The sequence below is a fragment of the Marmota marmota genome, unplaced genomic scaffold, assembly GCF_001458135.2.
Source record: "Marmota marmota marmota unplaced genomic scaffold, marMar, whole genome shotgun sequence".
Taxonomy (NCBI): Eukaryota; Metazoa; Chordata; class Mammalia; order Rodentia; family Sciuridae; genus Marmota; species Marmota marmota.
This window is the reverse complement of record NW_026000174.1, coordinates 22,481,614-22,493,127: the sequence shown is the minus strand read 5'-3', so window position 1 is coordinate 22,493,127 and position 11,514 is coordinate 22,481,614. Positions and strand designations below refer to the sequence as shown.

The window sequence follows — 11,514 nt, the reverse complement described above, 5'->3', positions numbered from 1 at the left end:
GCTGCTGCTGTCGCTGCTACTGACGGGGACCGTCCCGCCGAGCCGGGGCCGCTCCACCGGGCAGCCAGAAGGTGAGTGTCCGTCCGCTAGGATGCACCTGGCACAGCGCGGCGGCTCAGACGAGCAGGCGGGCGGTGGGAAGAGTGTCCTGGGAGCCCTATGGGGTCCTTCGAGCCGGCAGCGTGGGACCAGGAGCTTGGCGGCTGGAGTTCGCGTGGCCCTTGCTCTCCTAGGGCCCTCACCCGCTGACCAGGCCGAGGCGCCACTATCGCTTGGGCTAGAGGCCCAGGGCCTGATTTCCCTGGCCCAGCCTCGGACCCTGGGCTATTGACAGTTTACATCCCATAGCCCAGGGACTCTGCTCCCGCCCTCCCCCAAAAGTGCCTGCTGGTCAGATTGTAGCAGTTGAGCAGGGAGGAGAGTATTGGGGCCTCCAGGCCAGGTCCCCATTGTGTAGATGGGGAAACTGAGGGCCAAGCCTGGGGTACATTCACAAGGCCAGAGCAGCCTTTCCCTGTCTTTTTCTTTTGTATGGGAAGTTCTCCTAGTGGCCCTCGGGGTCAACTTGTATCTGCGGAATGATCGTGGTTTGAAAATTGGAAATGTCCTTAAGCAGCAACCAGCCTAGATTTTGGGCAGCCAGAGGTAAGAACTCTGGAAATTCTGCACTAACTGGACTTGTAATACTTTCAAAACTCTCGTTTTACATTAACATCCTGGAGAGGGGTCAACCCAGGAAATACTTTTGCGAAGGCCAGTTCCCATGTGAAGAGCATGGGCAGGGGTGCGGGTGGGGCAGTTGGGTACTATACCGGGTTTGCTCCATCTGAGAGCTCTGGATAGTTTTTGCTCAGAGCTCAGGGTAAACCTCTGGGTGACAGACAACTGCTCTCCTTTCAAAGCTGTTTTGCCAATTTGGTTCTTCCCTCCGAAGACATTTTACTGTTGTTTCCTTATGTGCCAGGCACTGTGCTGGCTTGATATCAAGACCATGACTCAGTCAAGACATTATCTAGTGAAGATGCAGCCAGGAAATAATGACAACCCTACATGATATGTGCTGTGAAAGGAGAGCACAGGATAGCATATAACTCCCCTATGGTGAGAGTCATGGCAGGCTTCCAGAAGGAGGTGAATCTGAACCAAGTCTTGAAGGCCAGTTGGTGATGGTGGAGTAATTCCAATTAGAGGAAACCAGATGGACCTAGCAATAGGGACCTGGACATGGTATGGCTCATCCCAGGGCTCTCAAGCACTTTCTGTTCTGAGGAGTCAAGAGGGGTGGGCTGGTGGAAGGTGATGTTAAAGAGGGCCAAGCCAGATCACACATGGCTTGGACACCAAATCAGGTGCATGCCTGTGCTCTTTTACAGATGTGGATGAGTGTGCCCAAGGGCTAGATGACTGCCATACAGATGCCCTGTGTCAGAACACACCCACCTCTTACAAGTGCTCCTGCAAACCTGGCTACCAAGGGCAGGGCAGGCAGTGTGAAGGTAAGTGACTTGGGGACCATTGTAGGTGGGCTAGTAGGGCAACTTCCACCTCCTTACCTCTCATAGTGGACACTCATGTTGGTAAAAGTGCTGCCTCCATCTTGAATCACACCATCTGCTGTCTGAAATATATTGCAGATCCTTAAAGCTTTGACTGTAAACATCAGGTCTTTCCCAGAGCTGATCATAGTTTTAACTGGCTTTGAAATGTCCTTTTGTTGAGCTTGTAGAAATGATAAGAGGTGTTTTATTATCTTTTGGTCCCACTTAGCCATGCTCATGGGAGAGCTGTGCCTCCCAGAGCAGGGCTGATCCTGTCTCCCTGGCACAATATGCACCCCCTTACTGGAGATCGAGTGCTGGAATCTTGCCCTCTCCTGCTGGCTCTGGAGGCTCCGTCCTGTCCATGGCTTTGAGCTGTTTGGCATTGGGACCTGCCAAACTTTAGAGCTACACCTCATCTGAGCTGAAATTTCACCCTTGAAAGATGTGTGTAAAAAAAGAGAAAGATGTGGGTAAAGGAATATTTTAACCGTTAGTGCTCCAGATCTGGGAATGCAAAGTCCGGACTCTGCCCACTGGGGATTAGTTCAGTGTCATGAACTTTAAAGTTTAGAACTTGATGAAGACTGGGCACTCACAGGAGAAGGCTGTTCTTAGGGATGGAAATCATCATACAGTGGAGCTGGCAGCCTCTTTATGGAGCTCTGGTCCAATCTATCACTCAGATGGGGACATCGAGGCTCAGGGGATTTGTGGCAATGATCACACAAGTCTGCTGGTGAAAAAAGGTCATGTCTCTACCCCAGTTCTGTCCCAGCTCCACCTCTCTCATATATTCACTCAGCTTGTTTCTGCCCCCCTTTGGTTGGGTAAGAAATCATACTATTTATTTATTTAGCAGCACTGGAGTTGGAACTCAGGGTCTATCTACCATAAAGCAACATTCCTAGTCATTTTAATTTTTTTTTTATTTTGAGGCAGGGTTTCTAAATTGTCCAAGCTGGCCTTGAACTTGCGATCCTACAGCCTTAGCCTCCTGCCTTCACCTCCTGACTAGCTGGGATTTCAGGCTTGCACTACTGAACCTGGCCAGAAATCCTACTATTTATATTACTTATAGTCTTCCTATACAGGAAGAAGTTTAAAATTGATGAGGTGCATTGAATTCATTCCTGCAACTCCCTCCTGCCTCTGGACCCAATCCCTTCAGTTGGAGAGGTTTTATACTCTTTACAACTTGGGCTTAACCCTGGCAGGAACTGACCTGAATACTTGCAGGATCTAAACCTACATAGTGAGTAGTTAAAGTCTCTGCTAAGCACTTTGAAAAATACCTCATTAGACAGGAGGAAAACTTTTAATACATACCTATTTTAGTGCCTTTTAATGACCTCGTGTTCAAACTCTAATGTTTCAAACCAATCTGTTTCATCTTGTAGCCTCTGAGTAATGAAGGTTCTTGGTGTTGGAACAGTGTGTAATATCCAGTACTGCCTGGTATGTGGTAAACACTCGTTCTTGTTCTTTTGTTTTGTTTTATTTTGGTACTGGATTGGAACCAGGGAGGCTCTACCACTGAGCTACATCCCTAGTTCTTTTTGTTTTTTTAAATTTTGAGACAGAAACTCACAATAAGTTGCACAGGCTAGACTTGAACTTGCAATCCTCCTTCCTCAGCCTCCTAAATAGCTAGGATTACAGGCATGTACCATCGTGCCTGGCACTAGTTTTTAAATAACTGTGCAAGATGAGCTCAATCATTGACACCTTGACACAAGGTATTTTCCAAAAATAAACGAACCTGTGAATGAAATATCTAGGTACAGAATATTTAGATGATTAAAGAGGTGACTGTCAAGTGCATTTGTAGTGTTGTAGCAATGACTTAATCTCTCCCAGCCCCCACCTCCTGGTCTTACCTGAGACATGCTGGGATTTGAAAAATGGAATTATAATGGGAAAGTTTGGGTTTTGTGGTAGGTAAAGACACTCCTTGGGAAATCATTTGGGAAATTCTCTTTTGTGCCAGAGGAGCGCAGATCTGAGTCAGGTTCACAGTCAGGGGTTGGTGGTCCCTCTTAAAACCCTTGTGTTTCTGAAGCCAACTTTGTATTTTCCCAGAGGCAGGCAGCCACAGCTATCTCTGACAGCCATCTCTGTCTCTGTCTCTCTCTTGCTCTGCCCTGTGTCTTGGGAGGTCAAAAGACTTCCAGAAACAAACATCTCTATGCCAATTCCTCCATATCACACCCTCTCTGTATTAAATATTCTAATTGCAGTATCAGAATTCACATGTTGCTTCTCTGCTTGGGGGAAAAAATTCACATTTTTACCATGTGTATATAACATATCCTCTAGTCACTGTATATTCTCCAGGGGCATAAAACTGTGTCATTGGTTTCTTTTAGATAAAATATGTCTTTAGTAAATGATGTCTCAAGTGACATCTGGCAAGAGTTTCCTTACTCTGAGCTTTTGTTTGACATATTACAAGTGAAATTGAATTGCTAGCAGAGTACAATAGAAAAGGCTACTATTTAGTTTAAAATAACTAATAATTGGCATTGTTGCTTTTATATATTTCGATTTGCTTTAAAATAATCTATGATTATTGTTATAAAAAATCAAAATGCAAAAATGTTGAGAAAATTAAAGCACTTCTCATCCCTTTACCCACAGGTAATCACTGTTAACAACAAATACATATTCTTTGTACTATCATGTTAAACTAAAATCTGAGGGCTGGGGTTGTGGCTCAGCGGTAGAGCTCACTTCACGCGTGCGAGGCCCTGGGTTCGATCCTCAGCACCACATAAAAATAAATAAATAAAACAAAGGTATTGTGTAGAACTGAAAAATAAAATATTTTTAAAAAACCTAAAACCTGAAATGATTTGGTCTTTTGAATACTTGTAGTATTAATTTTGTGAGTCAGGATATCCCTGTTTAGTTTGGATTTCTTGCTCCAAGAGTTCAGAAATGGAAATTTTCTTTTAAGAAGGAAAAAGGAGAGAAATAAAGATTGTAAGGATTCAAAGATGTGGATATTCAAAGATATAACTCCTTTATCTGTGTTGCTTTGTTTACTAATTTTTTAGTCTCTGCATTTGTGCATTTGTAGTGTTGTAGCTATGATCATTTGTGCTGTGATTCTCACCAGCCTCACTGCTCATAATTACTCTCACAAATGGGAACTGGGTTTGCCTGGAGTGACTGGAATTATCTTCCATAAAGTTTCTTCTACAAAATATTAGAGGAATGGAAGTATGGGCCTGAAATAAGTAGTTTTTTAAATAATGTGATTCAGAAGTGGCTTTAGATAACTGATTGAGCCACTGAGCTACATCCCTGGCTCTTTATATTTTTTATTTCGAGTGCAGAACAGTAAAGAATTCATCTATGTCCTTTGCTCATCTTACTCTAATTTTACTAGCTTACAAAACCAGAAAATTAACACGGGCATAATGTTATTCAGTAAATTGTAAATGTTATTCAGATTTCACCAATTTCCCCTTGATATTATTTTTCTGTTCCAGAATTGAATTCAAGGTCCCACATTATATTCAGCCAGTGCTTCTCTTTTGTCTCACCCAATCTGTAACACTTATTCGGTCTTTCCTGGTGTTTCATGACATTGACATTCTTTTTTTTTTTTTTTTTTTTTTTTTGATGAATACTGCTGGCTTTGTTTGTCTTATGTTTTCTCAAGATAAGAATTGATATAAGGGGCTGGGGTTGTAGCTCAGTGGTAGAGAGCTTGCCTAGCACATGTGAGGCACTGAGTTAGATCCTCAGCCACCACATAAAAATAAATAAATAAAGTTATAAAGAAAAAAAGAATTGATATAAGAGAATGTCTTGTGTTTTCCAATGATAAGATTGAGATTATTTATTTTTGGCAGGACCACCATAGAAATGCTGTGTGTTCTTTTCAGTGGATCATATCAGGGAGACAGATGTCATCATATTCCATTTCTAGCTTTTTTTTAACCTTGGTCACCTGGTTAAGACAGTGTCTGCTGGGTTTCTCCACTTCAAAGTTACTACTGATTTCCCTTTACAGTAGAAACATATTTGGGGAAGATACTTTGAGCCCAGGGTCAATATTGTTTCTTCTTAAATGTTTATCTAAGGATGTTGGGATCCAGCTCTGGATCTTCCCTGCAACAATTATTACTGTGATGTGTGCCTACATTTTTTTTGTACTTTCCTCATTCCTTATACATCTATTAATTGAGATTCTTCTTAAGAAAAAACTGCTTTTTCTTTCCTATTTATTTATGCATTTATTTATGTATGTATTTATACAACACTGTAGACTTATGGGAGTTGATTTTATTATATGTATAATAATTGATTTTTGGCTCAAATCATTCCAGGTTCAGCCAATGGGAGTTCCTTCCCATTGTTTCCTGTGTCATTCTGACATCTGTTTTTTGAGAAATTCCTGATTTTCTGGTGTTTTAAGATGCTTGGGTTAAATCTTATTTTTTCTTATCTTTAACCCTGGAATCATCCACTTCTCTAATGCAATCTGGCCCCTTTAATTGGAAAATGGTACACTGACACTTTGGATTCCATATCAATATCAAAAATTCATTATTCCTCTTTAATTATTATTATTATTATTATTATTATTATTATTATTATTATTTTGGTACCAGGGATTGAACTCAAGGGCACCTAACCACTGAGCCACATGCCCAGCCTATTTTGTATTTTATTTAGAGACAGCGCCTCATTGAGTTGCTTAGTGCCTCACTTTTGTTGAGGCTGGTTTTGAACTCCCGATCCTCGTGCCTCAGCCTCGAGCTGTGGGGATTACAGGCATGTGCCACTGCATCCAGCTGCTCTTTGTTTATTTATAACTTCTTTCTCCAACAGTGAGAAGTCTGGCTCTCATTATATGCAATGTGTTTACCTCTTTGTTTAATCCTAATATAGACACAAAGTATTTATAGAGTTACTGAGCCATAACCCTATGAGTAAACCAGATTTACTAACTAGAATGTAGCATACAACTATTTTTTATTTTAGCTTTAAGACATCCAGTTAGACATCCATTTCTTTTCTATTCCTATTCCTTTCAATGTGGTACTTTTCTTTCCTATTCCTTTCAGTGTGTTTATGTTATTAATTTATAATACATTAGGTTCATTTGTTCCTTTTTGTGTTTCGTTTTTATCACCCTAGCTCTCACCCCATCTCCTGGTTGATTGATATGTGTGTATACATCTATGTATAAAAATCATCATTATGGTTCTAAGAATCAAAGCTATACAAAAATGTGCCTCAGAGAAGTGTGGCTCCCTCCTCATTTCTGTTACCCTGTTGCTCTCTCTCCATCTTTCCACTCCTTTCCTCATTCCTTGTAGGTCACCGGTCTCTGTAGTTTCTGGTTTATGCTTTCTTTATTTCTTTTGGACAAGTAAACAGATAAATTTATGTTTGTTTTTTTTTTTTAGCAACTTTACTGATGTATAACTTACCAACCATAACATCATCATTTGCCTTTTTTTTTTTTTTTGGTAGTACTGAAGATTGAACTCAGGGGTGCTCTATTTCTAAGTTATACCATCAGCTCTTTTCTTTTTGGGGGGTGGTACCAGGAGTTGAACTCAGGGGTACTTGACCACTGAGCCACATCCCTAACCCTATTTTGTATTTTATGTAGAGACAGGGTCTCACTGAGTTGCTTAGTGCCTTGCCTTTCCTGTAGCTGGCTTTGAACTGGTGATCCTCCTGCCTCAGCCTCCCTAGCCACTGGGATTATAGGCATGCACCACTGTGCCTGACACCATCAGCTCTTTTTATTTTATTTTTAATTTTTTGGTACTGGGGGATTTAACTCAGTGGTACTTTATCACTGAGCTACATTCCCAGATCTTTTTATTTTTAATTTTGAGACAGGGTCTTGCTAAGTTGCTTAGGGCCTTGCTAAGTCATTGAGGGTGACCTTGAACTTGGGATCTTCCTGCTTCAACCTTCCAAGTTGCTGAGATCACTGGTATGTACCACCTATACCTGGCTTTTTAATTTAATTTATTTATTTATTCTTTTGGTACTGGGTATTGAACTCAGGGGCACTCAACCACTGAACCACATCCCCAGCACTGTTTTGTATTTTATTTAGAGACAGGGTCTCACTGAGTTGCTTAATGTCTCTCTTTTGCTGAAGCCTCAGCAAAAAAGGCTGACTTTGAACTCTTGATCCTCCTGCCTCAGCCTCCTGAGCTGCTGGGATTACAGGTGTGTGCCACCGCACTCAGCTATTTATTTTGTTTTTGAGACAGGTTCTCCCTAAGTTGCTGAGACTGGCCTTAAACTTGCAATCCTCTTGCCTCACCCCTCCAAATTGCTGGGATTATAGGTTAGTGCTACCATGCTTAGCTGATAGGAGAATTTTGAAGAGATTTTTATACATCTATGTTCATAGCATCATTTACAATAGCCAAAAGGTATAAACAATCAAAATGTTCACTTGACATTTGATGAATGGATAAGCAAAATGTGCTACATACATACAATAGAACTATTGTTCATCCTTACAAAAGAAGGAAATATAAACTGGGCACAGTGGTGCACGGCTGCAATCCCAGCAACCTCACAATGTGCCTATAATCCCTTGTCCTTACAAGTTCAAGGCCAGCCTCACCAATTTAGTGAGCCTCTGAGCAATTTAGTGAGATTCTTTCTCAAAATAAAAAAACTGAGGATGTAGCCCTGTGGTAGAGCAGGCCCTAGGTTCAGTTATTGGTATCAAAAAAATAAAATCTTGTCACATACTTCATTGGGGTAAACTTTGAGAACATTATACTAACTGAAATAAGTCAGTTATCAAGAGACAAATAGTTTGAATCTATGTATCTGAGATACTTAGAATAGTCCAAATCAAAGAGATTGAAAGTAGATGGTGATTGCCAGAGGCTGGGTTGGAGATTAGGAGTTAATTGTTTAATGGGTAAAAAATTTTAATTTTACAAGATGAAAAGATGTAATGGAGATGAATGGAGGTGATGACTGCACAACATTATGAATGATTTAATAATATTGAACCATACACTTAAAAAAAGGAAAAGAAACTACTAAACTGTTTTCCAAAGTGCCATTTTATGTTCTCATCAGCAATGTATGGCAAAGGATCCCCATTTTTCCACATCTTTGTCAACATTTGTTATTGTCTGTCATTGTTATTATTCAAGTGAGTATGAAATGGTAGTCTTAATTGGCATTTCTCTAGTCATTAATAGTGTTGAACATTTTTTCATGTGCTTATTAGCCATTGGCATACCATTTTTTATCAAATGTCTTTATCTTTCTTTTTTCTATTTTTACCATTTCTTTCTTTTTTTTTTTTTTTTGGTCAGTGGTTCTGAGAATAAAACCTAGTGCTTCTCACATGCTAGGCAAGCACTCTACCATTGAGCTACAACCCCAGCCCCTGAAATGTGTTTTTAAATCTCTTGCCCTTTAAAATTCAGTTGTCTCATTATTTTTAAGTCCTTTATAAAGCATATGACTTGCAATTACTTTCTCTGACTCTGTGGTTTATCTTCATATTCACCCTTGCCCACTCACCCTACTTACAGGGGATTGAACCCAGGGGCACTTTACCACTGAGCTAGAAACCCAACTTTTAATATTTATTTATTTATATTTTTTTAAAAATATTTATTTTATAGTTGGACACAATACCTTTATTTCACTCATTTATTTTTTACGTGGTGCTAAGGATCGAACCCAGGATCCAGCGCGTGCGAGAGGAGTGCTCTACCTCTGAGCCACAACCCTAGCCCTATTTATTTTTTATTTTGAGATAGGGTCACTAAGTTGCCCAGGCTGGCCTTGAACTTGAAATTTTCTTGCCTCAGATTCAGCTTGCATTACAGGTGGGTACCATCAGGCCAGGATTGTCTTTGTTTTTAAGACATGGTCTTGCTAAGTTGCTTAGGGCCTTGCTAAATTGCTGAGGCTGGCTTTGAACTTGTGATCCTCCTGCCTCAGCCTCCCAAGATGCTGAGATTATAGGCATATGCCACATCTTTATTTTCTTAATGTCTTTTTTTTTTTTTAACAAAAAGAACACAGTTTTTTTTTTTTTTTAAATTTTTTATTGTTGGTTGTTCAAAACATTACATAGTTCTTGACATATCATATTTCACACTTTGATTCAAGTGGGTTATGAACTCCCATTTTTACCCCATATACAGATTGCAGAATCACATCAGTTACACATCCATTGATTTACATATTGCCATACTAGTGTTTGTTGTGTTCTGCTGCCTTTCCTATCCTCTACTATCCCCCCTCCCCTCCCCTCCCCTCTTCTCTCTCTAACCCCTCTACTGTCATTCATTTCTCCCCCTTGTATTATTTTTCCCTTTCCCCTCACTTCCTCTTGTATGTACTTTTGTATAACCCTGAGGGTCTCCTTCTTAATGTCTTTTGAAGTATAAAAGTTGTAAATTTTGATGAAGTCCATTAAATTTGTGCATTATGAGTTTGATGTTGTATGAAAGAAATCTTTATGAGGGTAAATTCTCAAAAACTTTTCTCGTAAAAACTTTATAGTTCTTACATTTAGGTCTACGATCTATTTTAAGTTGCTTTTTGTGTATAGTAGGAGGTAATGGTTAAAATAATTTTTGCATGTGTATTTTCCATTATTCATCACCATTTAATGAAAGGACTATGATTTCTCCCAATGAATGCCTTAACACTTTTGTCTAAAATCAAGTGACCATAAATCAAAGGTTTATTTCTGAATTCTCAGTTCTGTTCCATTGATCCATATGTCTCTTTATGCCTATACACACTGTCTTGGTTAAGTATAGCTTTGTAGTAAGTTAAATTTCCCCAAATGTGTTCTCTTCTTTCAAAACTGTTTTGACTCTTCTGAAACTTTTGCATTTTCAAAAAAATTTTAGGACAAGTTTGTCAAGTTCTACAAAAGCGTGCTAAAATTGTGTGTGTGTGTTTTTTTTTATTGTCTTATTTCTTACGTGAAAACATACTACATATACTTTTTTGCATTTTGATTTTTTTCCACTAAATAGTGTATTCTAAAAATTACTTCAAGTCAGTTCATAGAAAACATCTTTACTTTTTTATAGCTGTATAATACTACCATCAAGTAGATTTACCATATTCAATAAACCTGTCTCCTGTATATGGACTTTTAGGTTGTTTTCAGTATTTCGTAATTTCAAACAATGCTTCCATGAATAATTTGGTGTATTTTTTATTTTTCTGCTGTTGGGTGAATTCTGAAATGTGGGATGGCTAGCTACAAGTCATAGGTCAAAGACATAGCACCTGTTTGATTTACTCCTGTTTTATTCCTTAGACATTGATGAATGTGAAGATGAACTCAATGGAGGCTGTGTCCATGACTGTTTGAATATTCCAGGCAATTATCGCTGCACTTGTTTTGATGGCTTCATGTTGGCTCATGATGGTCATAATTGTCTTGGTAAGGAGAACCTTTAGAAACGGCAGTTCTCATCTCCCCACCCCTTTCTTTCCTTTGGTGAAAACCTAGTTATTAAGACAAAAATGGGATCAGAGACTTGTGTTTTCCTGTCCCATGGAAATGAGACTCCCCGCCAGGCATTATGTGGAACATATAGCTAACCCCAGCTAGCTACTAAGGAGGCTGGTCAGGAGGTCTGTGAGTTAGAGACAGCCTGAGCAATTTAGTGAGACCCTGTCTCAAAATAAAAAATAAAAAGGTCTGGGAATGGTGTTCAGTGTTTTACAGCTTCCCTGGGTTCAATCCCCAGTACTGTCCCCTGCACTCTGCCCCCACTAAAAAAAAATTCAGACTCCCTAAGAGAAAATCAGGTACATGATTTATCTATAACATAGACCCACCAGTCCAAGGAGATGGGTAGACATTGTCATTATTATTTACTGATTATCTATCATTGATTTGTCACCTTTAAGGTCTTTGATTTTGTGTTGAAAAGATCCTGACTTATAGCCATTTCTTTAATGTTTTAAGTGTCATTATTCT

At 39.6% G+C, this 11,514-nt stretch overlaps 1 protein-coding gene across 1 annotated transcript in view; it reads left to right on the top strand.

The window, feature by feature from the left end:
- The window catches only part of Scube2 (signal peptide, CUB domain and EGF like domain containing 2), a 77,926-nt gene that overhangs the window by 583 nt on the left and 65,829 nt on the right, over nt 1-11,514 (top strand). Inside the window, exons 2-4 of the mRNA XM_015504393.2 lie at nt 3-71; nt 1,374-1,496; nt 10,846-10,971. Of these exons, the coding sequence (XP_015359879.1) occupies nt 3-71; nt 1,374-1,496; nt 10,846-10,971 (318 nt within the window). The remainder of the gene's footprint in view (nt 1-2; nt 72-1,373; nt 1,497-10,845; nt 10,972-11,514) is intronic.